At 54.4% G+C, this 27,653-nt stretch overlaps 2 protein-coding genes across 5 annotated transcripts; one reads left to right on the forward strand and one right to left on the reverse strand.

Annotated features, from left to right (window-relative positions):
* Positions 1-171: 171 nt before the first annotated feature.
* Positions 172-27,626, reverse strand: Glis2 (GLIS family zinc finger 2). 3 transcript variants are annotated; one of them, XM_036197705.1, is made up of 7 exons: positions 27,545-27,626; positions 13,927-14,148; positions 12,756-12,928; positions 11,741-11,917; positions 11,525-11,658; positions 11,324-11,445; positions 172-959 (listed from the first exon to the last, which is right to left on the reverse strand). In XM_036197705.1, the coding sequence occupies exons 2-7, from the start codon at positions 14,096-14,098 to the stop codon at positions 412-414; spliced, it is 1,326 nt and encodes a 441-aa protein (XP_036053598.1). In that variant the 5' UTR covers positions 14,099-14,148; positions 27,545-27,626; the 3' UTR covers positions 172-411. The 3 variants fall into 3 exon arrangements, with proteins under 3 accessions (XP_036053598.1, XP_036053597.1, XP_036053595.1); XM_036197704.1 differs by lacking the exon at positions 172-959 and adding an exon at positions 5,207-9,595 and having other exon boundaries at positions 11,324-11,442; XM_036197702.1 differs by lacking the exon at positions 172-959 and adding an exon at positions 5,207-9,595.
* Positions 592-6,503, forward strand: Pam16 (presequence translocase associated motor 16). Of its 2 annotated transcripts, XM_036197708.1 has the most exons (6): positions 592-715; positions 3,632-3,904; positions 4,803-4,887; positions 5,658-5,794; positions 6,073-6,138; positions 6,330-6,503. In XM_036197708.1, the coding sequence occupies exons 2-6, from the start codon at positions 3,896-3,898 to the stop codon at positions 6,414-6,416; spliced, it is 384 nt and encodes a 127-aa protein (XP_036053601.1). In that variant the 5' UTR covers positions 592-715; positions 3,632-3,895; the 3' UTR covers positions 6,417-6,503. The 2 variants fall into 2 exon arrangements, with proteins under 2 accessions (XP_036053601.1, XP_036053602.1); XM_036197709.1 differs by lacking the exon at positions 3,632-3,904 and having other exon boundaries at positions 594-715.
* Positions 27,627-27,653: the final 27 nt, after the last annotated feature.

The following is a 27,653-nucleotide window of genomic DNA, read 5'->3' on the forward strand; positions in this document are numbered from 1 at the left end:
AGATGGGCGGTGGTGGCTCACGCCTTTAATCCCAGCACTCAAGGAGGCAGAGGCAGACTGATCGCTGAGTTCAACGCCAGCCTGGTCTAGAGTTCCAGGACAGTCAGGGCTACACAGAGCAACCCTATCTCGGACACCCCCCCCCCCCAAGGGTTCCAGAACCATCAGAAAATAAAACATTGTGTTTAAAGCACACCCCAGCCCCTCCAAAGCAGAACTGCGTGTAACAGGGGAAGCTGATGGGCCTCACTGAGAAGATGTCTTTAGATTACAGGATCTGACCTTGAGGTGGGTGGAAACGGGGCGGTCCGGTACCTAGGAAAGAGTTGCACAAGCAGGAGGACTCTGGAATTAAACCTACTTTGAAGTACCTAATTTTCTTAAGTATTCCAGAAAATTTGACGTCCATCCCTACATTACTTTGGCTCGTTTTATATGACGGCTTCTTCCTAAATATTTCGGGAAAATGATGCACCAGTTCCAAGGCCACCGAGGGTCTGCAGCGGCGCAGAGCTCGCCCAGTCGGCCTCCCATCCCGAGGCAGGCTCCGCCTACGTTCACGGGGCCGCAAGAGCCACGCCCCTGGAAGTGCGTCGCCGCGTCGTGGCGCACGCGCCCTGCGGTCTCCCTTGACTTGTGACCCACCGGCGGCCCCCGAGCTGGTGCCCGGGTCGGGACGCGGCGTCCGTGCTCCTGGGGCGCAGCGGCCGCCATGGTGAGGCTCGGGAAGGGAGGGCGAGTCGGAGTCGGGCGGCCGGCTCCAGCCCTGCTGCCGCGATCCGCCCGCGGACCCCCAGGACCGGCAGGAAGCCCCCGGCCAAGGCCTGCCTCGGCGCGAGCGAGCCGTTCTGGCGGTGGGAGGAGGTGGTTGTTGGGCGGCCGGCTCCTGAGTGGCGGACTCGGCGGTACCGCGCTGGACAGTTGGCTCGTCCGAGGCATTGGTAGACCTGGGACCTGAGCTGGAATGAGACAGGGAGGCTGAGTGCGGGAAACCCTGCAGGTCGCCTGCGCTACCTTTAAAGGGCAGGTTCTTGAGGTTCGCCCCTGAGTGATTGGAAGCGGTTGGTTGGGGGAGCCTATTTATTTACTCATTGTAACGTCGTAAGTAATAGGCCAGGCCGGCCTAAAACTCACTGAGATCCACCTGCCTCTGCCTCCAGTGCTGGCATTAAAGGTGTGCGCCGCCACACCGGCTGGGGAGCCTGCTCTTGAGTAATCGGAACGTGGCAGTTAACTGCTTACGGTCGTCGGTGCCTGGAGCTGAGGCTTCATGTAGATTGTCATTCAGTCTGCCTCAGTAAGACCTGAAGCTGTGAGAATTTGACTTTGCCAGGCTCTTCTTTCACACAAGAGCCAGAGGCTGGTTTGGGCCCAGTTGTGTTCATGTTCTGAGACTACACATTTGCCATCATATTATTCCTGCCTTGTAATTGGATCACCGACATCTAATGAGGACCTGTGTTGATTCCTTGTGGGATTGGGTCTTTACCATGCATTCTCCACATTTAACTTTGAACTTCTCTCACGTAGTCATGGCAACTTACACTTGCATACCCAGCACTTGGGAGGCTGAGGCAGGAAGATCAGGAGTCGGAACTAGTGTGGACTTCATGAGTTCCAGGGCAGCCTGCGCACTTTAGTAAAGAGGTCTGAGAGTATATAGCACAGTGTTTTAACGCTTGCCCACCACAGGAGAGGCCTTGGGTTCAATCCCCAGTACGCCTCCAAAATAGGAAAAGAAAAGTACTATGGGAAGGTATAAGTGGGAGGAGCCTAGGAAATCTTCACCTGGGCGTCAGGTAATTGCGTATTTTGCCAAGCCCTGAAGGGTGCAAAGGTTTTTGGTTTGGGGCATTGTCTTGCTTTGTAACTCAGGCTGGCCTCAAAGTCTAGGGGTCCTCCTGCCCGAGCTTCCCAAGTGCTGGGATTACAGGCATGCGCCACCACCACGCCTTGGCAATGTTGAATCTTGACAGTATCTGGATAGGAAGGAGTGTATTTATAGTGAAGGAACCCAGAGCAGTGGAGACATTAAGCATAAGGAAGTATGAGAGCTTACCAGAAGTAAGGGTGCAGCCGCAATGAGAGGAAAGGTAAGGGGCAGAAAATCCAGAGGACCGAGTTGAGATCAGAGGTGGGAGATGCCAGTGCCAAGCTGAGGATGGCCTGAATTTGCACAGTAGACCCTTAACTCAGCGTTGGCGGTGTTGGAAACCCAGCCTGAGGGATGGGCGTCGAGACTGGCGTGATTAAAGTGCTGGCTCATGGACAGTCATGCTCTTTCAAATTGGGCACCTGCTGTGCAGGCCACTAGGGGCCCAGAAACACTGTCACAAGTGGCCCCAGGTAGTAGTCCTGGCCTTGCTCCTGCCTAGCTGTGAGGCAGGGCCTAGCCCAAGTCCCAGGCCAGTCCGACCCACTCCCGGGGCCTGCTGCTCTGTATTGGAGGAATGCTGTACGCAGGCCTAAAAGATGGGCCCTTCCTGGTGTGCTTCCATGACTTACACCTCATTTGGGGACCCCCTCCCCACCAGCCTTGTCTGAGGTCCTCTTGTGCATATTGCTTCCCAGTTGGGAAAGGAAGTGTGTTGCTAATGGTAGATTTCAGGGTTGGGGTCCTGTGGTTGTGACTCCTGCCTGAAGGGAGCTGTGAGCTAGCTGTTCTTGGCCTGGTATCTTGAGGCCTGTCGGTGAGTTAGAGTTTGGGTGCTTCTTAGTGGGGCCTTGTGGTGGTTGTTTGAATACCCTTGAAGTGGACTGTAGCTGGCAGAGCTTTGCACCCCAGAAGTCTTCAGCTGTGAGCATCGCCTGATTGCCAGGTCATTAACACCAAGCAGGGTCTGGACTGGGAGCAAAGCCAGCCGTTGAGCTGTTTCCAGGACCCTCCTGTCTGTCCACTCAGTTTTGTGTATACCGCCTCCCAGGGCCTCACATCCCCCCTGTAAGGAGATATATCATTCTCTTCATCTTGCGGTTTAAAAAGCAGTGGTTGAGAAAAGTTACTTTGTCGAAGGCTACACAGCTGGTGAGAAGCAGAGGTAGAATTCGGGTGGAGGTCAGGCTCCTTCTTGCTCCTTTCCCCTGCTGCCCGCTTCCTAGTTCCTACGAGAAGACTGTGTTTTGTATACTTTTACCTCTGAGGGCACCATAATCAGATCTGTTAGGGAAGGGCAGGGCATTGAAGCCAGAAAGGCCAGTTCTGGAGTCCGAGTTCCTGACACTGGTCATCTTGCCATCATCTTCCCTTTGGAGTAGGGTCCTATGGGTAAGCAGACTCCTGCTTCCCCCACCCCTTCTCCTGAGCATCAGTGAGTCACTAAACCTTGAGTTCTTGGGATGAAATGGCAAAACACTATAATGTGTCTGACACAGTGTCTGGTACACAGCTTTAGTCAGTGCTTGTTGACGGAGATTAGCCACAGGAAAGTACAAGGGGGACAGGTCCAGTTCTGTGGTGCACCATGTGAGTGCTACAAGCTTGCAGTGAGCACTCACCAGGAGTGCTCTGCATGCTTCTTGATATCATTTCAAAGACATGGGGTCTAGTTTTATACATGCTCTTTATACATCATTTGTTTCACAATGAAATCTTAATGTTTCTCCATTAATCCAACCTCTGGTCTTTTTCCAGCCGAGGATGCTCCCGGTGTGTCTGACCTTAGACTCCTTCACTTATGGCTCATTCTCATGGCTCCACCTGCACCTTAGGACCCAGCTTAGGAGAAATACTGTCTTCCCCCAGAACCTCTCTCCCGTTCCTTATTATTCCTACTGAGGCTCCCCTGTTTATTAGTAGTGGATCTGGGTATCCTTGCTCTCCTGGAGATGACTTCCCTGCTTGGACAGTGGCTGTGCAACCTGCTCTGAGAGCAGGATTGAGTCCTGTGTGGAATTGATGGAACAGGTGTGTGAACCCAGTAGTTTAACAAGTGACTGTACTCTTCAGTTGCTGGGTTCAAACCTTAGGGTGTTTTCTGAATTCCCTTTGTAGACTGAGTATTACGTTCTAAGAAGACTCTTAGAGCCTACCCCCTTTTGTTCATTTACATGGTGTGTGTATGTTACTCACCATGGTAAGAGGATTTTAGGTTTCCTTTGCTATCACTTGGTACCTTATTCCTTTGAGGCAGGGTCTCTCTCTGAACCTGGAACACTTTTTTTCTGGCTAAGTGGTAGCCAGAAAACCCTAGTGGATTTTTCTCCACCCCACTCAAAATTTGGATAACAGGTATACACAGGACAGGACCATGCCTGGCCATGGATGGTGGGATCTGAACTTGGGTCCTTGTGGTTGCAAGAGCAAGCACTCTTACCTGCCAAACCATCTTCTTGGCTCCCATTTGTTTGGTTTTTTTGAGACAAGGGTTTACTATGAGATCCAGGCTCATGGTCACCCTTCCTCGGCCTCCCCAATGCCAGGATTATAGCCATGCACCACCACACCCAGACCTTCAGTGATTTTGTTGCTGTATTTATGGACAGATTCCAAGTCATTGGACTTGAAGTCTTGGGAGAGTTAGGATGGATCTGTTTCCCCTGGCAATGTGAAGGCTGGGCCAGACGGTCTCAGAAGCACAGAGCCATCAGTGACCTTGGAGTGTATTAAACTGGTGGCAGTCTGGGACTGTATTGTGTCTTGGCTCTCAAGCCAGTTTCTTCCCACAATTCAGTCTCAATTTTATCCCCCTACAGCCTTTCCAATCTCCATCTGGGAACTCCAATATATTTAGAGCTACCAAAGGAAATTTAGAGTTAGCCCTTAGATCATCCCCACATTTCTGAGGTGTCCGTTTTGCCCACAGGCCAAGTACCTGGCCCAGATCATCGTGATGGGTGTGCAGGTGGTGGGCAGAGCCTTTGCCCGGGCCCTGAGGCAGGAGTTTGCAGGTAAGCCTCTATCTCTTTTCATTCTGGGAGCCCTGCCCAGTTTAGATTTTCCTGTGAGTTGTCAGTTGTGGATGAAGGGATCTCTTTTGGGTAGAATTCTGTGGTTTAGATGGCCTGGAGTACGTTGCCATGATAGGAGGCAGTGCCAGACTTTGAGACATTCCTACATACAGGAAAGGTTTGTTTTCAGTTAGGGCTGGTTAGCACAAGCGTCCAGGGCAAACGGGCCCCTCTGACAGTCCATTTTGGTAAATAAAGTAAGAGAGTCACATCTTCTGGCTGCTTTGAAGGAGAGCTGAGTAATTCCAACATAGACTAATTGACTGTAAAGTTCAAGTGTTTATTATCTGGCACTTTAAGAGAAAGTTTGCCGGCTTTTGATTGTAATGTCACCAAAGGAAAGCAGTCCCGGGTGGTCGGTCTGCTGTGACAGTCTGGGCACTGGCTGGGCCAGTTGCGGAGGCTCTAACACTGCTGCTCTTCCCCTAGTCCCCAAAGTAGCTTAAAGCTCCCAATTTGCTAGGCCTCTGGGACCTAGAACGAGGGGAGCAAGAGGGTCAAAGTCATCTTGTGGTCTAGACTGGCGGACCAAGAGCCTAGTTTGACCCTGTCCCATCCTTCAGTGTGGACTATTTGCCCCTCCCCTCCAAAAAGAGGCCATACTAAAGAAAAGCTACTCCTGGGCAAATTGTTTCTTTTGTGTCACTTAGAAGACCTAGGGGAAGCTCTGGGCCACCAAGGGGACTAAGCAGTCACCAATGTGTCCACAGCAAGCCAGGCAGCGGCTGATGCTCGGGGTCGTGCTGGGCACCAGTCTGCAGCTGCATCCAACCTCTCTGGCCTCAGCCTTCAAGAGGCCCAGCAGATTCTCAACATCTCCAAGCTGAATCCTGAGCAGGTCCAGAAGGTGAGGCCCCTGATCTGTCCTGGGTGGTGTTGCACAGAAGAGGATGGGTGTAGCCCTGACCACAGCCAGCGGGAGCTTGAGAAGCCCCAGGCAACATAACGTACAGAGACATGGCAGCTAGCTGCAGCAGCTGAGCCATCCCCACAGGGCTACTTGTCTCTCTTACCCTTTGGTCACAGCAGCTTCCTGCATGACAGAGGTCAGGTCCGCTAACATCTCTTGTCGTCAGCCTTCCCTAGTGTCACCCAGAGACTAATGTCCACTTCTCATCTTGGCAGAATTACGAACACCTATTTAAGGTGAACGATAAGTCCGTGGGAGGCTCTTTCTACTTGCAGTCAAAGGTGAGTGCTCTTTAACTGTAGGAGGAAAGGAAGCCATGGGCTTCCCCTTGTACCTTGGAGTGCTCCTTAAGTTGTTTGAATCTTGGCAGTCTGCTGTCCTCCAGGGAGGTTGTTAGGGCCTGGGACAGGAAGGGGAAAGGTCCTCCATTCAGACAGAGACTGCCAGAGCCTGACCTTCCTCCTCCTCCTAGGTTGTCCGTGCGAAGGAACGTCTAGATGAGGAACTCCGAATACAAGCCCAGGAAGACAGAGAGAAAGGGCAGATGCCCAAAACGTGACTGCCGGCCACTCCCCACCCCACCCACTGCCTCATAATTTATAGCTTGGTAATAAATGTCCTTTCCATGTTTCTCCAGTGCACCTACCCCTATTTGAGAAGATTTGTTCACTTCCTGCCTATTGGGGCTGTCAAAGAGTCGGGAGGCGTCACAAAGGTTTTTGTTCCTCTGGTGTGGCCTACCACAGGGTCCTGAAGAAACCAAAGGGTCTGTCTGTGCCTTCCCTCAAGATAAAGGACTCCCGGCCCCAGAACTTCCAGCTGGGGTTGCATACTGCTCAGTGACTTGGGCAAGATGTTCATGTATAGCTGGGAAGGAGCTTTGGCCAGGTGTCAACCATTCTCAGCAGGCCTTGTAGTTGAGAATAATTTGTACCCTCCTGTCCTTTACTGCCTACCCTTTCTAGAGTGAAGGTAGCCGGTGGCAGGTTGAGAGGAGAGGTCCAGGCCAGGCCTTCAGGTGTCTAGTTGGAACGCCCACAACCAGGATAGAGCAAGTGACCCAGTTCCTGGCACATCTACTATGCAGAAACCATTTTGCAACTCACTTTTATTGTTTCTTTATAAACTTCCTCTCCCATGGAGGAATATATTGTTATAGTCATTAGCTTATCTTTTTGTTTTAACTCTATGCTAACAGCAATGGAGCCAAAAGGAGGAAAACACAAGCTACAATAGAAAGGCACTTAGAACCTGTTAAAATACTGATGTCTGGGATGTGCAGCAGCGGACTGACAAGTACACCGGCCCTTCCAAGCCTGGTCTATCACGGAATCACATGCTGAGCTAATGTCCCTTCCAGTGCCCGTGCTCTGCTCTTGGGCTTGAGTCTGAAACCCAATCCCCCAGCCAGGGACTTAAGGCCTAGGGCCCTAACAAGCCAGGAGGTTACTTGGATCATGGGTAGACCCGAAGACAGGAGCCCAGCTCCTTAACTTGCTCACAGCCCCTTCAAGGGGTAGAGCCAGCACAGCCGAGCCCTGTCAGGGCTGGGGTCCTAAGCCCAGCAGTTGGGCAGGTCAGGTCTGGGTGACCCTTCTGAAACAGAAGGGCAGTCTGGGAAAAAGAATAGGCAGAGCTGCTCAGAAGAGGCAGAGCTACTGAGGCCCCTACCATCCCAGCAGCTTCTGTTCTAAGGACGGGGAGGTGAGGGGCTTAGCCGCTCTGCAGCAGAGGACAGACAGCAAGAGGCCCGAGTTGGCACACCCAGCCTTTTGGAGCTGTGGAGCAGTCCTCCAATGTCCTTGGCTTAGTCTAGCCCTACATAAGTGCTGACCTTATTCTGAGTAGTACAGGGCCCTGGGGGAGCTGGCTTGGGGAGAGCCTGTGGGCCAAGGAGAGGCACCACCAAGAAAAGGGCTCGACTGGAAAGTCAGAGGAAGCAACCTTGTCACATGTGCAGTCCATTCTCTAGCCAGCTTTTCCCAAGCAGACGGACGGTTGGTCCTCCAAATGCTGTGCTTGGCTGCCTTGCCTCCCTCACACCCAGGGGCTTAAGTTCGTGGCTTCTAGAAAGCTCCTTTCTGATGAGTCAGCCCTTCCCTGCATTCCATGACTTTGTAACCCCCAAACCTGGAGCTGCTTCCCAAGCCTAGTAGTCCACCTGGTATAGACTGATGCTTTGCAGACTTCTGCGGGATAACAGGGCCAGGCCAAGCCAAGCTAGATCGGACCCATACAATGATCCTTTGAACCTGACTGCACACTCCCAAGGGAAAGGAGTGCTCAGCCACCCTCCTCTTTAGAAACACATGTGGCCAGCCCTCTGGCAGTACTGACTCGGGCAGAAGGCCACTGACAGCAGGCTTCTCTGCCAAGCAAGCAGGGAAGCACCTTGTCATAGCAGTAGGCAGGAAGGCAGCTTCCTCCTGTGCCAGGCCTAGCCATGGCCTGTGTCTGTCTTGCTCTCCCTCCAGGGGTGGGCCCGAGGGAAAGGGGTCTAAGGAGTTCCCAAGCATGGGCTGGGGATCACTGGGGGCTCCACAGCTGACAAGCAGGAAAGGCAGGGGGGAGTGGCAACCTGCCCAGACTGCTCGTGGAGAGGAATGCACCAGAGCAAGAGGCAGAACTGAGAGTCCTTGGAGGACTGGCAGAGGAAGGCCTCACCCAAACTATGGGCTGGGGAAGCGGAGGTGAGTGAGGCCTTAGCACCCAAGAGCATGGCCTCCTTGGACAGGTCCAAGCCAAGTCCACTCTGGAGCCAGGAAGCTGCCAAAGACCTAGCACCATCCTTGCTACCCAGATGTCTGGGGCTGCAGCCTCCCAGGAAGCAGACACTTGGGCCCCTGAAGCAGTAGGATATTATTGCTATTTCGCAGAAGAGTTTCTGTTCGTCAGGGGATGAGCCCACAGCAGGTAGCTGGCCTGTCACAGCTGGTAGGTGGGTAACCCAGGTTCAGTTTACCACAGCTGGTTTGAGCAGCACAGACCCTGGTGGGATGACCACCCAGCCAGGAGTTAGCGCCTCTGGACTGCTGGCTGCCGAGTTTCCCGTGGACAGGTCCAGTACAGTGCCCGGTAGCAAGGGGAGTCCATCAGGGCTTGGCCGGGAGCGGCTGCGCTCCGTCCTTTCCAGGGGAGTCTTGTGGTCCTCCAGGCCCAGGACCCTGGCAGGCACTGACCCTTTCTCCCCCTCAGCCTTGCTACCAGCAGAACCACCCAGGAGAGACACCACAGGCAGGCCTAGTCCACTAGCCCCAAAGGGTGAGGGCAACAGTGGGTTCTTGGCCAGATTGAGGGGTAGAACAGAGCTGGGCAGCCCAGGGCCCATGCCCCCACTTCCACCTCCACCACTGCCACAGGCCAGAGCACTGAGGTCAAGGGGGCCAGGAGCCAGGGGTAAGGGCAGGCCAGGCAGACTGGGGCCTCCAAAAAGGGCAGCAGGGTTTGGGATGATGATCTGAGCCCCACTGGCATAGGAGCCACTGTCGGGAGCGGGCAATGGTGGTTTCGGGGGTGGGCGTAGCTGCAGGAGCTCCTGCTGTTCATGAGACACAAAGTGGCCGTGGGCTTTGATGTGCTTGCGCAGTGAGCTGGGGTCGGTGTAGCGCTTGTGGCAGCCAGGCATCTTGCAGTAGTAGGGCTTGTCTACGTAGTGGGTACGGGTATGCTTGAATCGGTCACTCGAGTTGGAGTAACGCTTGTTGCAGCCCTCATAGGGGCAGACGTAGGGCTTCTCACCTGTAGGGGTGGGCTGCATTGAGGGGTCTCAATTCTGCCACATCTTTCCACCTATCCCCTTGCCTCTCCCAGGCCCAAAGCTCCTGAAGCATTCTGACTGATTTGGGAGACAATCCCTGTACCCGTCATGAGGCTGACCCAGCTGAGGGCAGCAGGTGGAATTGCCGTGTACCCATCAGATTCCTTTGCTATAGACCTTGTGAACAGGACTGGGCAGAACTCAACCTTGACATATACGCCCATGCAGAACTGGCCCCTGATAAGCACTAACAGTGCTGCCTTAGTCTTTCATGTGGCCTTGTTCCAGGTTTCTCTGTGTAGCCCTGGCTGTTCTAGAACTAGCTCAGTAGACCAGGCTGGATTCAGAGATCTGCCTGCCTCCTGAGTGCTGGGATTAAAGGCATGCACCACCTTACCTGGCTTGAATCTCAAAGTCACTATGCTGACCAGGACAGGGGCCACCTGTAGCCACTCAGCCTTTGAAATGAAGCTGGGTCCAAAAGGAGGTGTGCTGTGAGGCTAAGACAGGCTAGATCCCAAAGGCTTTGTGTGAAAGGAGCGAGTTCAATGTTCTGCTGTTTTGCTTCGGTCATTGTTTCTTTCTTTTTTAAAAAAATTTATTTATTACGTATACAATGTTCTGCCTACAGGCCAGAAGAGGGCACCAGATCTCACTACAGGTGGTTGGAAGCCACCATGTGGTTGCTGGGAATTGAACTCAGGACCTCGGAAGAGCAGCCAGTGCTCTTAACCGCTGAGCCATCTCTCCAGCCCCACTGTTTTGTTTTTGAAATGGGATCTCACTGTGTTGGTCAAGATAGCCTTGACCTTCTAAGTCTGCAGGACGGTGGTGGCGCACGCCTTTGATCCCAGCACTCGGAGGCAGAGGCAGGTGGATCTCTGAGTTCAAGGCCAGCCTGGGCTACAGAGTGAGTTCCAGGACAGCCAAGGCTACACAGAGACCTTGTCTCAAAAAACCAAAAAAACAAAACAAAACAAAAAACCCAACAACTTTGCCCCTTCAAGATAATTATTTGGGAATACAGACATTCATCACCATACCCAGGTTTGCTGACACGTTTTAAAAATATTAAAATAACTATACACGCATGCATGCATGCAGGCATGCAGGCACGCACGCGCGCGCACACACACACACACACACACACACACACACAAAACCTGCACACACACATTTATATATTGGGTTTCATAGGACACATAATTACAATTAATTTTACCCATTTCCTTTTTCTTTCAATTTTGGGTTTTTTTAAGACATGGTCTCATATAATTCTGGCTGGCCTGGAACTCGCTCTGTAGACCAGGAAGGCCTCGGACTCACAGAGATCCTCTTGCCTCCCAAGTACTGAGATTAAAGGTGTGCACTACCATGCCCAGCCATGCTCTCTTTAATGGAGTAACTTAAAATGAGGTGCACGGTTCTGTGGGGCTTGGGGCACAATGAGGAGAGGCAGACCGAGTCTGCCAGCCCTAAGGTGGTATCAGATGATCATACCCATATAAGGGCTCCCTAGCTAATGTCCCAGCACTTGGAAGATGAAGGCAGGAAGATTAGGAGCCCATGGTCATCCTTGGCTACACAGTTAGAAACCAGCCTGGGTTACATAAGACCCTGTCTCAATCAAGGGGAGCAGGGTATGAACAATGAGATTTGTCCCTCTTCCCAGCCTTTCCCTGGAGCCCCCAGCTCCATGAGAAACCTACCTGTGTGGGAGCGGTTGTGAATCTTCAGGTTCTCCAGGCGGGAGAAACTCTTGTTGCAGGTGGGGCATCGATGAGGCTTCTCATTGGTGTGAGTCCGGATGTGGATGAGCATCTTGTACCTGCTCCAGGGAGGGCCCGGGGGCACACTCAGCTCAATGGGCACCCAGCCCCTCCCCTCCTGCCCTCACCCTGCTCCCTCACCTGGCATTGAAGCCACGGCCGTGGCGGGCACAGCCCTCCCAATGGCAGCAGTACCGAGCATCCTGTTCCGGCTTGACATGATGGTCATTGACATGGTCAACCAGGTCTTGGAGGAGCTCAAAAAGCTGGTTACACTGTAAGGCCAGGCAGGCAGGGTTCTGATCCCAAGTAGGGTGCTGGCCCAGCCCTCACTACTCTTCCCAGCTCCCAACTCACCTTGGCCCATCGACACACCAGCTGCTTGGCCAGGGGCAGCTCCGGTGACAGGCACTTGTCCTTTGGGGGTGTGAGGAAGGAGGAAGCAGGTAGGTGCAGAGCTCCCCCAGAGCCCAGGGGCAAGAAGAACTGGAAGGAGCTGGGGACACCATCCAAATAGCGAAGTGGCTGGAAATCCTAAAGATTAAGAAGTTAGTGTACCCCACTGGCAGGTCCAGACACACACACAGACACACACACACACACACACAGACACACACACACAGACACACACAGACACACACACACAGACACACACACACACACACACACACACACACACACACACACACACACAGCTGCCACTTTGTTTTGTTTTTCCACACAGACGTTCTCTGCATAGCCCTGGATGTCACCCAGAGATCCACCTGCCTCTGCTTCCCAAGTGCTGGTATTAAAAGAAAGATGTGTGCCATCACTGCCAGGCCAGACCTCTCACTTTTACCCCTGTGTGGACAGTGTTAAATTGTATCAATAGAGCCAGGTGTAACGCACCTTTTATCCCAGAACTTGGGAGGCAGAGGCAGGGAGATCTCTGTAAGTTTAAGGACAGTCTGGTCTATATAAGGAGTTACAGGACAGCAAGGGCTATGTAGAGACCCTGTCTCAAAAAAAAAAAAAGATATCAATCCAAAAGACACCCTGAGTACTAATCCAAGGCACCTGTGTATATGACCTAGTTTGGAAATAGTCTTTTCAGGAGTAGTTAGTTAAGGTGAGGTCCTACTGCAGTACGGTGACCCTAAATCCAGCATCTTATGTCTTTATGACAGAGGAAGGCCTAGACACAGACATACACATCCAGGGGAAAGGGCCAGCTGATGAAGATGTCACCTAGAGAAAGGTGTGGTTACCAGCCTGGGAACGAGAAGCCCTTTTTCTTGTTTCAAACTACCCAATTTGGGGGCACCTGCCTAGGAGCACCAGGAAACCGACAGACACACCCTCTGTCTCTCTAGAACCTCCCCTTCCTTACCACAGCAGTAGGCAGTGGAGGCAGGTCCCCACTGCCCTGGCGCTCAGGGGACAGGGAGCTGCTACCACTTGGGGAGTCCAGTCCAGATGGTGGTGACAAGCTGAGGTCCCCCAGGGGGGCAGTGGAAAAGCGTCCATCCACCTTCTCAGGGAACTTGGGGTTCAGCAGGAAACCTGAAGAAGATCATGTTTTAGGGACACCAGCTAGAGTCCTGTCAGACCAAGTCCCACCACTTGGGGATCCCTACCACCATTTTCAACTATTCTGGGACCCCAGATATCCAAAGCGCAGCCAGGACAGTTACAGTCATGACATCATCATTTTGTCTGACCTTCGCCAGGAGAGCCAGCTGTCAGAAACAGGAAATGGGGCTGGCATGGTGGTTCATACCTGTAATCACAACACTCAGAAGACTGAGACAGAAGGATCATCAAGAATTCAAGGCCATCCTGGGCTACATAGTGAGTTCAATGCCAGCCTGGACTACACCAGACCATCTCAACAACAAAAAACAAAGTTACAAGTACCCATCTTACGGATGAGACTTAGCTGACACATGGAACTGGAACACAAGACTACTTCACTCCCTGTCATGTTCTGCCTTAGTGTTCCTTTCTGTAAAGTGGGAAAATTGGAATGGGCTGACATTTATCTCAAGCACGTGGTAAAACTGGTCCTTAAGTCCAGATGAAGGTACAGCAGATGAGTTGAGTACCACCACACTGGGGGGGAGCACAAAGCATCTTTAAGACACATCTGCCTGGCTCTGTCCCCAGTCACCGCCCAGTTTAACCAGCCATACAATCTCAGAGTCCAGAGAAAATCCTGGGACTTTTGCTGCTGCTCCCCCCCCCCCACCTCTTTCCAGATCCTTCCACAGGTCCTGGTTGGAGCTAGTTTTGGTTGGTTTTTGTTTTGTTTTGTTTTGTTTTTTGTTTTTTCAAGACAGGGTTTCTCTGTGTAGCTTTGTGCCCTTCCTAGAACTTACTCTGTAGCCCAGGCTGGCCTCAAACTCACAGATCCACCTGCCTTTAACTCCTGAGTGCTGGTATTAAAGGTGTGCGCCACCACCACCCGGCTAGGAGCTAGTTTTATATGCCCACTGAGTAAATTGGGCAGGTCTCATAGGATGAATGGACAAGCATGGAGGTGGAACTTTCAAGCACAGTACCTGGTGGGGGGGAGCCTGGGGAACCAGGTGTGGGGCTATCATCCACCAGACCCAACTCCCTATGCAAAGCGTGATGCCGAACCACACCCAGTGTCCTTTCCCGCTTCTCTCTCGCCGCCCGGAGCTTGGTGATGCTCAGCTTTAGGTCAAGCGGCTCGTCCAAGGAGTGCATGGTGATGGGGAGGGTCAGAGAGAGTACCCAGCTGGTCTTCAGGCAGGAACCTGGGGAAGGACACAGGCTGTATAGTGACATTGTAACCGTAGGTTTCTCCTTCAGCTATACCCACTAAAACTTGAAGAAGCAGAGTAGCAGAGACAACACCATGGATGGCCTGGCTCACAGGTCTACCCAGTACAAGAATCTACTGCCAGTCCCTTGGCCTTTTGGGACTGGCCAAGTTTATGATCTCCATTTAATGTTAGAAACTGACTCCAGTGACGGTACTTACAATCCGGTAGAACAGCCACACTTAAAGCTACATCTCCCAGGAACTAGCTGGCCAAGTCCCAACTGTCACTTCTGATAGAATAGGAAAATAGAATAGGGAAGCCTGCCAGTCTGAATTCAGAGACCTAAAAGCAGGCTAGGGAGCAACAAGCATCCTCCAAGATGTAGGTAGCATTCCTCAGGGGCCAATTAAGCACCCATGTGCCAAAAGTGCCTGTTCAAGGCAGGGAACCATGTCACCTCCAAGGGAAGCAGGCTGAGGGCCTGTCCCTGGCAGGATGTGCAAAGCTTGGCCATGAGAGTAAGGCCTTCACAAGCCACCAGGGGGCAGATGGGGACTATGGTCAGGCCAGCTCTGCAGGGTCTGTTGGACCAGCAAAGGACAGTAGATACTATTTAAAAAGAAAAAGCTGGTAATAATATCCTTATAATTTCATTCTGTGATATCCCTCCTGTTTGCACAATTCCTCACTGGTGTAATCTTCACATATGTAAATGGACTCACAAGCTCCCCTGACCTAAGAACAAGGCCAGCTCTTCCCCACCAAACTTTATCTTTCCAGAAGCAGCAGACTCTCCACCCACAAGAAACCTCCTACTTGTTTCTCCGGCCTTTGTTCTCACAGACTGTCACACCTTCAAAATCTTTTTACTAGACACCCATACTATGAGACTTTACCACTGTATTTAATACAAAAAGTGGGCATCCATGTGGAACCAGAGCTGCCCAAGTGCCCTGACAGGGGTGAGCAAGCCAGAGGGGACAGCGCTGTACCCAAGCCCATCTCTCCTCCAGGGCAGCTTCACCTACATGGTCCTCGCTTGCACCCCAGCTTGCACATGCTTCCTACTAATTTCCCACAAGCTCCAACTTTCAGAGCATTCCCTAGGTACACAGGGTAATCCCTTCCTAGGCCTGAGATAGTGCTAGTGAGGACATATCTCCAGCTCCCACTACATGTGGCTACATGGGATCTGGGCACACAAGGCTGCATCACTGGAGTACAGGAAACCCTTCTTGACTGTGAGATTCAGGTCTGCAACTTGTCCGCACTGAAGCTGTCGGATGCACTTGTTAAGGCTCAGGCCAGGCCTGGACTAGAGACCCTCGTTGACACGCTGGTGACCCTCTTAGGAGTCCCAATCCCAGGTAGGTGGGCAGGTGACAGTGATGGGTGGCCTGTCTAGGCAAAGGCTGCCCTCTGCTTGACCTGCAGCCCATTATGTCTGTCTGTCTGTCTCTCTACCTGTTTATTTTTAGACACAGACCTAGTCCAACCTCCCTGAAGCTGCTCTATGCTGGGAGCCTGGAAGGGGAGGAAGGAAGTAAATATTTATGCTGATTAAGAATTCAGGAGCCAGGAAGGGCTGGTGGCCCTAGTCCCTCTTCTGGCCCAAGGCCACAGGCCTCCCTGCCCCCAACACCCACCATGGAGAAAAGAAGATCATTGGCAAGGTGCCTGAGCTAGAAGAACCAAGTGCTGACTGCCCGTCACAGTGCCAACTGAGCAGTAGCCTTTGGCACCTGCTCCTGTCTCACGTGGTCCTCCCACCAGAGGGAGCCTGGGAGGAGCCTCTAGTCTGTCACCTGCTTCTGAGGACCTCAGGGTGAAGTGTTCACCTAGGGCTGAGAAGGCCCCAGCAGGAGCCCATCTCCCTGGGTGGAACACCCACAGCAGGAAAGGGGACTCCAATGACTGCCCTCCCACCATCAGTGGACCCAGTCTCCAGGGACACCCCCTCACTTCCTGTCCCTGGGTTCTGCCCTGGGAGGTAGGGGTTCATTTTGGAAGCCAGAACTCAGCCCAGGCGCCGCAGCCCCTCCTGGGAAAGGAAGAAGGAACCGCCCCAATGAGTCTCTCTCCTTTTCCTACCCACAGCCCCCCAGGGAGCAGATGGCCTATGACCTTGGCCAACCTCAAAATCCTCACCCTTCTCCCATTCCCAGCCAGCAGCAGCCAGTCTGGGCTCAGCTTTGCTCTTTGTTACAGAGCTAGGTGAAAAGCGCAAGCGAGAGGCAGGTCCCCCACCCTTCTAAACAGCCTTTGGAGCTCAGCCTCTCCAGAGCCGGGCCTGTCAGCACCAGCCAGACTTAAATGCTTAGAAGGGGGGGGGGGACACGACTGTGACCCAGAAAAGGTGAAGCTGCCTCCCTAGCCAAGACCTGGCTGCTTGCCTTTAGAGTTCTGAAGATCAGTAGGTAGAAGCTAGTAGTCCACAGGGGCAGGGACCCCACCTATCCCAGTCAGGTGTTCACGGGTGCTAAGTGGCAGGGACACACCAGTCTGCTACAACCCTGACCTTGCTGGGGAAACCACAAGGGCCTCAGTTTCCCTACTGGTCGGGATGGTCAAGTGCCTCACACCCTGTTCTAGCTGTGGGAGAGCTCACTCGCCGTAGGCTGGGTGCACCCTGCGACACACCTACCTGCATGGGCCCGAGAGGGGAGCCCACATCGAGGTGGTTGCATGGCCCAGGCCCCACGAGGCTCCTCCAGCTGCAAAAGGAACTAATTAGAACAGAGTGGGCTGGAGGAGGCGCCGTAAGGGAGGCAGTGCAAGAGGGGCTGGCTGGGCAGGGACCACCGGGGCGGCAGGGGTGGGGACAGCCCTCCCACAACCTAGAGCGGGGGTCACCCTGAGGGTGGGCCGGGCGCCCCCGCCCCCCCGCCAGCTATGCCAAGACAATGACTGCCATTGTGCGCCCTCTGCAGACCCTGCGCAGACAGCCCCCAGCTGCAGCTCCTGCAGGGCACCCGGCCCCTATAGACCTATCTGACACCATCCCTCCCTCTTGGGGAAACCGAGCTTCAAAGTCACCAAGCTAATAGAAGGGACCAGGCTCCTGCTCAGGATGACGTCCTTCCTTCTGAGCCCAAGGGAGGGTATTTGGTTAGCCTTGAGACTTGAGGGGCTAGAGAGGGAGGGATCCCTATGCTACGTAGTCCCTTGGTCCCTGGCAAACGTGTAAGAACACGGACCTCAGCAAGGTGGGGACTGTATCCTTGCCCATCTACCCCACAGCAGTGTAGCTAATGCTATGAAGAACACCCCATTTCGCCAGGAGTAGTCTTGAAACCATCCATTGGGTAAACTACAGCAAACCCAGCCTAGAACTTACAGACAAGGGCCCAAGATGCACCTCTCCATGGAGTCAGTGATGGTGGCACATGCCTATAATGCCAGCACTTGGGAAATGGAGACAATTAGATCAGTAATTCAAGGCTAAGGTCAGTCTGGGCTCACAAAGACACACACACGTCACAGTCTTACTGAACCAAAGTTAAAACCAAGTTGTCCCTGCTGTGTGGGCGTCTCCAAATCTGGGGACCTGGACCATCACTTTAGCACTCTGGTCTTACAGACTGGGACTCTGAAGGTCGGGGGAAGTTCCTACCCCAGGCTGCAATCATGGGTGGCAAGACCAAAGCCATGGTGCCTATCACAGTGATTGCCCCAGCCAGTGGCTGATGGTACAACATGCCAGCATCAGTTACAGCAGGTGACCTCATGTCACTTTACAGATGCGGAAATGGAGGCTCGGGAAGATGGCCAGCCCGGGGTCACAGGGCTGCTAAGGTTGGTCACCACCTCCTCATCCCGAGGGCTTACAGAGCTCGGTGCAGAACCAGGAAAGGCAGCGAGCAGGCAGTGGGTGGGCACTGGAGGGGATGACAGGGTCGGGGGCCACCAGAAGGCTGGGAGAGCTGAGGCAGAAACACTGCCAAAGCAAACTGCCCGTAACCCCACATTCCTGGGAACCGCTGTGCTCCCTGCTCTGGCCAAGAGCTCCACCCGCCTTGGCCGCCCAGTGAGGGAGCCTGGAAGCAATGGTAGGAACAGGCCCTCTCAGGGCCCCCTTCTCAACCAGGCAGCAGGCAAGGTTCCAAACACGGGTCAGACAGCATGATCTGCTCGGTTGCTTCCTGCCATGTCCAGACTCCCCTCCCTTCTTTCCTAAGGTGGGATATAACATTCAACACACAGAACAGAGTTAGACACACAGTAAGCACTTAAGTAAAATTCATTCTAAGTGTCACCACTGAAGTCCCTAGTCTATAAGGACAATCCTGAGGAGGGACTGGCCCTCCTGTGTACCCGCAAACATTAAAATCTCATTCCAGACCAGAACTTTGGCTGGCCTGTACCCCTTGGAAGAACCTTGGACCTCTACTGTCCTGTGGAGTGACCACAGAGTTGGGGGCACCCTCCAGCAGGGAGCCCTCCATGTGGAGCCTGACTGAGCACTAAGTGGCCCTGGATGGTGGGTGCAGTGGCCAGAGGCACTTCCTGGAAGGGTTTGGGGTTTGCCTTCCTTGGAAACCCATGATTAGGTATAGCCCCATGCCAGTCCTAGCCTGCATATACCACCGCAGTAGAAACTCAAATGTCCCCAGACAACCAGTCTGGATCAAAACTCTTCTCGCTAGAGGGCACTGGGGACTGGCTGAGCAGCATCTGAGCACACAGTTTGTAGAGAATTTGGCTATGGCAAGTTCACAGAGCAAAGCTTGCATCCAACTACCTGGCTGTAGCCTCCTCTGGCTGTGTGGCCTCAGACCAGGTCACTGTCACTCTCTGAGCCTCCCTAAGACAGTTTCCTCGCTGGTAACTCAAGCACTACAATAATGATCCCAGGACATCCTATAGGACAAGCCTTGGCCTAGTGCCTGCCCCATGGTAGATGCTGGTAACTGGGGCTAGTCACAAGCCCTAAGGGTTCCCATTTCTGCCCCAAGCTGAGGGTGACCCACACAGTGGGTCTCCCAAGGTCACCCAGAGAAACAAAAAGCCAGCAGGTGTGCCCCTCATCAGCCCTCCCAGAGGCGCTTCCCTGTCCTGCACCAACAGGAAAGGTGACAAGGCCTGAGAGCCTCAACATCCACCTACACTCAAGCAAACATGTGGCCCTCCAGCTGCAAGGTCTGTCCGGCCAAGAAGCCTCCAAATGTTCTGGTGACTCTGGGCCCTTTCCCTGGCCCCCACCTCCCGCTGCTGCCCGCCTGCGGCCACCTTTACACAACTATGTCTGGTATTTTCCTGTCTGCCCAGCTGGGGGGGTATGGGGCCATGAGCAAGCCTGCACCTGGGCCTCAGCCAGAGGCAAGCCAGCCAAGCAGCCCCCACACCGCCTGCCAGGCTGGAAGGGAAGGACACAGGGCTGGGCAAGGCCACCAAAATCCCTGGGAGGGGTGGGCAGCAGGGAGCCAGACAGGGGCACACACCCAGCGAGGCCAAGCATAGGCAGAACTACCATTCGGATACTGGAGATGGAGCTTTTGCCTGGCATACACAAGGCTCCGTCAGGGCAGGGTTCTGCTTCCAGCACTGCACAGACCAGGTGTGGTGGCAAAGGCCTGTAATCCAGCGTTCAGGTCAGCATGGGCAACATAGTAACACCCTGTCTCACAAAACAAAAAAACAAAACCGCTATACTGCTGTTGGGGAGGGAAGTCATCGAGGGGGATAGCCCGTGTGCACTCACTGGAGTGCTGAGCCGCACAGGTAGCGGCCAGTATTCCACAGATGGGCAGTAGGTGAGCAAGCACGTGTCACCCCTGTGCACAACAGCACTGAAGCCTCGGTTTCAACGGCAGGTGCCACTGCTTCAGGGACCAGATAGGTATGGGTGACCAATCCACAAAGGCAAGCAAACTACTTCCCAAGGCCAGCAAAGCCCATAAACACATGGGGAGGTCCATACCTGAGGCCACTCCTCCCACTCCCCTGGGGCAGACACCAGGCCACTGTGAGCAAGCGCACCTGCCAACTCCAGGGCGGGAGGGGGAAGGCAGGCTCTGGACTTTGGCCCTTCCCTCCCCACTTCATTTATGCATTCCAACACCAGGCTCTCTGCTGGGGTCCAGGATAAATCAGATGGAACAAGACCTGAAGGTCGCTGGGCTACGGAGGCAGGTAAAACAGTGTCGGAGGTACACAGCTCTGCAGGGGGGCCATGGGGGGGGGGGGCAGATCTGTAAGGCCGGGAGGACACAAACAAACCTGGGAGCTAGAGCTGGTGTCACCTGCCTATACTTCCAGCTACTTGGGAGGCTGAGGCAGATTCTGGACTACAGAGTGCGTCCAAGGCCAGTGTGGGCAACACAATAAGATCCTGTCTCAAAAAGTAAAAAGAGGAGAGACCCTCCTATGGAGACCCTCCCACTCCGGGGAGTTCTTTCTCACTTTTCCTTAAGTCTGCATTTGCTCTAAAAAGTACACGTGGCTCAGGGGTAGAGCGCTTGCCTGGTGTATAGGAGACCCTGGGTTTCATGCTAGTACTGGAAAAAAGAGCAGAAAGTCTGGGGACAAAGGGACCAAGTACTCCCTGGCCAGGGACAAGCCAGCAGCCTCCCTGTACTGTCCTGGTTTATTCTGCCACCCTAGGAATGAGGTGCTATCCTCCCTTCTTCAAGTTAAAGTAAACTGTCAAGGTCACAGCTTGCAAACAACGAGAGGCTAGGATTCAAAGCAGTCTTCCTGGCCCAAGGTTGCACCAAAGCACCAAAGGAATGCCCCCTTAAAAGCCCACAGTAAGTCTGGCTGTCACTGAGGATAGGTCAAGGCAGCAGAGGAAGAGGTCTGTCAGAGGGACTGGACCAGGAGCTGAGGAGCACTGGGGAGCCATAGCCTGTTCTGCGCCTTCAGCTCCAAGCCTCCTACCCTTAGCCTCTCCTTAGAATCCTTGCCTCCGTAAAAGCCTGAGGCTTACTTATCAAGTGGACAGCTACCCAGACTCCCCTGCAGCTATGAGTTCCCTGACCCCTCCTCTGTGACATACCCTCTCCAGCCTCAGCCTCTTGGTTCACCTTGACCCTGCTGCTGAAGGCCAGGTGATTCACCAAGCCCAACAGCAATGCTACGAGGCCTGCCACAACAGCCCTGGGTCCAAGTTCTGGCTAATGCATCACTAAGACCACAGTGTCGCCAACCCCCAAGCATGCCAAGTGTGCCTGGCCCTTGCAGAGTCCTGGGTACTGCCACCTGACCTTCGGCCTCAGGCATTCTCCAGGCATAAGAAGTCTCCTTCCAAGAAGAAAGACCTGAAGTGGGGAGGGACTAGGGCTCCCGGGCAGCTCCGAGCCCACTGAGGAAGGAAAGGGGGATGACCAGGACTAGACAAGACAGCTCAGTTGGTAAAATCTTGCCATGTAAGCATAAGCACCCAAGTTCAGGCCTCAGAAGCCATGAGACAAAGGCCAGGCACAATGACCCATACTTACAATACCAATATTGGGAAAGCAGACAGACAGATCTCTGGAACTCAGCCGAGTTGAGGTGAGTCCAGGGCTATCAGAGAGCTATCTCAAAAAAACAGATGGACAGCTTCTGAGGAATGACACCCAAGATCAGCTTCTGGCCTCTATATACACAACACACACACACACACACACACCCCAAGGGAAGCTCGTACCAGCAGACCCTTGCCCTGCTCCTGCTGACCCAGAGCCCAATCCTCTTCCCTTAATGAACTGAGCAGAGAGGTGAAGTCCTTGAGCTATGGGGTGGAAAAAGCAGTTATGCCTTGATTTGATATAAGGCAAGACCCTGGGTCTTAGCTTCCCCACTGTAAAATGGGGTGGTCTGGACACCTAGGAGCTGGGACACCCTAGAACACCCAGACTGGTCTCCTCACATGGTTTTGTTGCACCCAAGCTTCACTTCTCCCAAACATTTGGTCTTGGGTGGATGTTTGTTGAGTGAGTGTGTAAGTGAATTCAATTGCATGTCTATTATCAGGTGAGGTGGTAGGTTTCAGGTGCCTTAAGACCTACAAATGGAAGTGTCTTCCAAGGTCAATGTTGGAAGCAGGACCCAGGACCCAGTAGTCTTTTCCTCCTGTCTGGGGCACACACTGGGACCAGGTACAGATTTGAACAAGGGTTGAGAGGGGAGAAATGGTATTGCCATTACTGGTCAGCAGAGAGGACTAAAAGGACCCAACTCCTCAGCTTCACCCCTGGGACTCCCACCTACCGCAGCCCATACCAGTAGCTGCATTGTACAATCGCTGGCCTCTACTCTTCACCCTTCCTCAGAGTCATCTCTTTCTGTCTAGCTCTACAAAGCAAACCCACAAGCCTTCAAATCCATCCTCACTCACAAGGAAATGCCCATCAGAAGGGGCCTGCCAGACCCAACCTGATCCAGGGTCTGTGGTATCCTTGTGATATGGCTCCCAGCACACAGGAAGGAGGGAAGGACTTCTGAACAGGAAGGAAGAGCCTTCTCAGGAGGGGCATCACAGCTGGGGGCCGGGGCTCCCGTAAATGGCAGTGTGGACTCTGAATGAAGACAAGTGTGACTCAAGGGAGTACTAGCCCAGGCAGGCTGGAATATGCCAGTCGGATACAGAGGGCAGTGGGGGCAAAGATGACAGGCTTCCTTGGATACAGCGTAGACTTGGGAATTAGGACTGGAACTGAGCAGGTTCCAGGTTGAAGTGGCATTTCATGGCCCAGACAGTGCCAGATGTCAGGATACCTTACCCTGCTCGGTTCCACAGACCCTGGGCCCTCAGAGACTTGATCAGGTTGGGTCTGGCAGGGTAAAGAAGGGCCTGCAGGCTTCCCTGGCTTCTGGATTTGCTTTGTAGAGCTGAGTGGGTAAGCTAGGCAGAAAAGGATGACTTCTGTTCTCCCCTCACTCTGAGAGACCACAGTACAAGTCACCAAATCTCTCAGAGCCTCAGTTTCCCCCACTAGCCTCCCCAAACCCTTTTTACTACTGAGATTTCAAGAGATGCTGATTGGTGAGCATGGTGAAACCATAGAGACCCTGTCTGGTGGGAGGGACTGTTGTCCCTTAGACTCCCTGGGACCCAGGCTGATTCAGGAGGCTCAGCAGCCTCCAGGGCCCTCTGCTGGGTTTCCACCCACCCGATGTGAGTGCCCTCTCCTAGCCATCTGCTAAGGCACACACATTTCACAACTGGAAGGCCCCAGCCCCTCCCTGTGGTGGGAACTACCTGGCCTCTCAGGCATCCAAGACAAAGGACTTGAGGAGCCCTTGCTGCGCAACGGTCCTGGCACTGGAAGATTTTCAGCCCCTTGCCCATCCCCCACCAAGGGCATCTGGAGCAGATGGGAAACCCCTGCTCCTGAAGCAGACTCATTCCTCTCCCAGCCCAGCCACCAGCTAACGAGGGCCTCCCCTCCCATCTGGGGGATGGGGAGTGAACAGCCACAGTCAAGGACTGTGCCTGCCCAGCCTGGAGATGCCTAGAGGAAGGTGTCCCAGCTGCAATGCCATCAGGGTCACCCAGGCTGGACCTCTGGACTCCCAGGAGATCAACCAGCTATAAAGGAGGTTTCTAGAGGCCTTCTTAGGAAGACCTGTGAGCATCCACTCCAGGGCAGGAATGGGGAGGAGAGCCAGGCCTAACACACACTTCTCCCATGGAGAGGTGGGGTGAGCAGCAGGCCAGCAAGGGTCTCAGGGCACCCAGCTGCCAGAGGAAAAGGCCCCAGCTATATCCAGACTAGGAAACTGGCTGACACGCCCCTTCCCATAGATCTAGATGCACACTGGCCCTTTTCCATCCCGAGCCTCAGTAGTCTCCTCTTTTTATCAAACTGGAATTAACAAGTGAGGTGAGGGCGCAGTCTCTGTCAAGTTGGCCAGGCAAGTGGAAAGCATGTATGCTGGCTGGATTTTTCCAATGGGTACTCAGGAGGGATTAGCGCCCCATCCCCCAACAACACCGGTCCATTGCTGTCCCACCCCACCCCACCTGGGGACTGCTGCCATTTTTTATTAGCCAGAGTAGGAGGGATGTCTCTGCTAAGGGGGAAGATATGGGGCAGACATTCAGGCTTTTCCCTGCAAACACTCCCCTCGACCACTAGCACCAGCAGGCTCCATCCGGTTCCTAAGATCAGAGCAATGGTTCAATCTGCCCAATCAGCAGTAGAGGTGCTTGCTAAAAATGCCCAGTTCCCAACCTGGCCACACTTGTATTAAAATTCACCAAGGTAGGGCTGAGTATAGCCACCTAAGAAAAACACTGGGTCAGCAGCTGCGTCCCAAGCCTTATGAGGACTACAGTCCATCCTCCCAGAACTGAGACAGAGCCGATGACTGGCCAGTCACTTGGCTCTGGTGTCCTCTGAGAGGTGAATCTCCATATGCATGCTTGGATTCTAACTCAGGTGGGGGTATTCCACAACTCCTGAAGGATGGCTTCTAAGCAGGATGGAGAGCCTCAATGCTCTGGCTAGACCCAGAGACCCTTGCAACAGCTAAGAAAGGGTCCCTCATTGCTTAGCACAGACCCATGTCAGCCACAGGGTCCCCCCCATCCTTGAAAAGGGCCTCCCCACTCAGTACTTTATAATAAGAGCTGTAAGTGAACAGAGAAGGGATTCAGGGGCAGCCCCTCACTTTCCCCTGGGATGCAGGAATCTTCAGTAGATCTTGCAGAGAGGCACATGAAGCTGGGGGATCAAGCCAGGAGCATAGCACGGGCACACCCCAGCCCTCCTTCTCTGCTAAAGAGCCCCAAATGCCTCTCAAAAAGCAGAACTGCAGGCCCCAGCCTCAACATCTGGTCCCCCAGCCACAGCTGTTACCCCTCCTCCTTCATCCTGGGATTGCCCCAAACCCTGCCCAGCACTGGCACCACCCTCTCCCATAAGTGGGAAATTCAGATTCCAGGAGAATCCAGCTGGGGAGTCGGAAATGTGCATGGGAAAATGTCGCAAGGAAAAACACATTCTTTACACCGGAGCCAGCACAGACCCTGGAACAATTTAGGTGGCCAGTGGACCCTCCCACTGCACAGGGCCAAGGCTGGGCCAGCCTTGGAGGGGAGCCTAAGACGCAGAGGTGAGGTCCAGCTTCCCTCCAGGCCCTAAGGAGGGGCCCTGGCAGACCACTGTCTGCCTGGTGTCCAGTTTACTCTCTAGCCCCTCACTGGTACTCCCACTAAGGAAAGAGGGCTAGAGAAGAAATGGCTGACTACCCTTCTGCAGCTGAGCTTTTTAGAAACAAAAGCTTTGTGGGGACGAGGTTTACACGATTGTTTAAAATGAGGTTTTGGGATGTCTGTGGCATCCAGTTATTCATACTGGCTCCACCCACGGATAATTGAGAGTTGGCTTTTGTTGGACGTATCTTTTCTCCCTGCCCCCACTGACAGGCCAACCTAGTCTTAGGACCCAGAAAGCTCACCTTGCCTGACCCTAGAGTTTACAGATGAGGAAACTGAGGCCCGGACAGAGGAAGAGCCAGGCCAAAGAACACCCAAAAGCTGATGGCTATGCCAAGATTTGAACCCAAGACACAAAAGTGTGTTTTGGCCAGAAGCTTTTTCCCATTCACCCTACATAGATTGTGTCCTGGCTCCAGCAAGTCCCCAAAAGCCACTGACCCCAAAAGCAGTAGTGCCTGGAAGTGGGGTGACTCATTGTCTGGCTTCCCAGCCCCCCCATCTGTGAGGGAGGGCTGGCAGGTGTCCCTGTATAGAGAGAGCCAAGAGCCGGAGAGTTGCCCCAGGGGGCCAGGGCTAGGGTCACTCTGGGGACGGAGAGCCCCAGCTGGAGGGATTTAACACCAAAGGTCAGGGGTCACAGACAGGGAAGGGCAGGCAGGCATAGGGGGTCAGGGGGTCAGCACTAATGGTAGCTCCGGAAAGAGGGGGGAGGGGGAAAGACTAAAAAAACAGGGCCAGGGCTGCTTCCAAGGGGTCCCCACCCCACAAAACCAATGCTGGCACGGCCTCCTGCTTGACGATGGGCAGCACACAGGACACACTGAGCTAGGAATGGGCTAGACTGCAGCTCAGCAAGGGGTGTCCTAGGAGACCCCCCCAGGTGCAGCCCCTCCCCCAGTACAGTCCAGGGCCAGCTGTGAGGCCCAGCCTGAGCCCAGAGGGAAGAAAAAAGGAGGGGAGAGGGAGGTCACTGGAGAAGGATGTGTGGGCTGGGATGAGAGAGCTGTGGTACTGTGCCACCAGAGTGGGGCCTGGGGAGATGTGGGCACACTGAAGTGGTCCCCACTTTACACTCCCTAATCCAAGGGGCTTCAGAAAGCTGGCAAAGGTAGCAATTGTCTCCCCAGCCACTGGTTCAGCCCCACCTTCCTTCCCGGGTGCCAGGACAGCTGGAAGGCTGCTGTGCAGGGTACCTGCCACAGACGACCAAGACTCAGGCCTTAACCCTGTCCCAGACGAAGACCCATGGGAGCTCAGGCCTCGGTAGGGCCATTGGCTGGCCTGGCTGCCCCCTTGGTGTCAAACATTCCCTCCAGAGCCAAGATCTTGGGCTGTGATGGCTGGGGGCCCAGGGCTCCTCCCAGCATCCCTTCCAGCTTCCCAGGCCCCAGGGCAGGGCTGGGCAACTCCCTGTAACCAGTGCTTCCCGGCCACCCTCTGGCTGGGCTGGGTGGGCCCTCCAGGATAGGCAGACAGGCAGCATGCTGCCCTGTTGTGGCCTGAGTACCCTACTGGGCAGGGCAGTGTGCCAAGGCGTCCAGGTGCCAGCCTGGACTCCAGCCCCATCCCAGGGGGCCTGCAGGAAGACATAGGAATCTATGCACCTGCCTAGCCCCCTCCTCCAGGCCCACCCTTAAGATACAATCCCTCACCCCATCCTGCCAGGTCCCTCACCTGCTTCCCTCCACCTCGCAGGAGTGGACCAAACGCTACACAGTTCTCCAGCTCCCAGTGCTGAAACAAGGGACGCCCCACTCCCTGCCTTTCCCAGGGCTTGCTAAGGGCAGCAAGAAGACTTTCCCCAGACAGGGAGGGCACCTTCCAAGCAACCTGAGCGCACCGGTGAGCAAAAGGGGCTGCCCGGTGCCCCTTACAACTTCATGCCCAGGCTCCGGGTGCCCCCCTCTCACCTCGCAGCGCACCCCCACCAAGACCGCCCAACTTCCCCACTGAAGTTTGCGCCGGCCCCGAGCCCGGCCGCAGTTCGGCTGGGCCTCCCGACAGAAGGAGGGAAGGGAGGAGAAAAGACTGGGAGATCGAAGGACCCAGCCAGGGAGCAGGCGAGGGAGGGAGCGCGCAAACCAGCGAACGCAGGGGCCTCAGCGAGGGCTCACAATGGCCCGGGGCGAGGCGTGGACCGGGAGGGGGAGGCGACCCTCGGGCCCCGCGGCCCCGCACAGCAGGCAAGTCCCCGGCCCGGTCCGCGTCCTCCGGGCGCGACCCCGGGGGGCTTCCTACCTCGGCGGCCGGGCTGACTGGCTCCGGCTGCGGGTTCCGGCGGTCGGGGGACAGCGGGGGACGGGCGAGGGGGAGGGCCGGGGCGGGCGGGGGCCCGGGCGCTAGGCTC

This window comes from Onychomys torridus, chromosome 8 (genome assembly GCF_903995425.1).
Source record: "Onychomys torridus chromosome 8, mOncTor1.1, whole genome shotgun sequence".
Classification (NCBI taxonomy): Eukaryota; Metazoa; Chordata; class Mammalia; order Rodentia; family Cricetidae; genus Onychomys; species Onychomys torridus.

What these genes read in the sequence shown, in the direction of transcription:
- Pam16 (XM_036197708.1), top strand. An exon ending in CCTGAGGCAGGAGTTTGCAG is followed by an intron (nt 4,888 to 5,657) that starts GTAAGCCTCTAT and finishes ATGTGTCCACAG; the next exon opens with CAAGCCAGGCAGCGGCTGAT. An exon ending in ATCCTGAGCAGGTCCAGAAG is followed by an intron (nt 5,795 to 6,072) that starts GTGAGGCCCCTG and finishes TCATCTTGGCAG; the next exon opens with AATTACGAACACCTATTTAA.
- Glis2 (XM_036197702.1), bottom strand. Translation starts at nt 14,098, where the DNA reads ATGCACTCCTTGGACGAGCCGCTTGACCTAAAGCTGAGCATCACCAAG. An exon ending in CCCAGGCTCCCCCCCACCAG is followed by an intron (nt 12,929 to 13,926) that starts GTACTGTGCTTG and finishes GATCTTCTTCAG; the next exon opens with GTTTCCTGCTGAACCCCAAG. An exon ending in GGCCGTGGCTTCAATGCCAG is followed by an intron (nt 11,446 to 11,524) that starts GTGAGGGAGCAG and finishes CCCTCCCTGGAG; the next exon opens with CAGGTACAAGATGCTCATCC.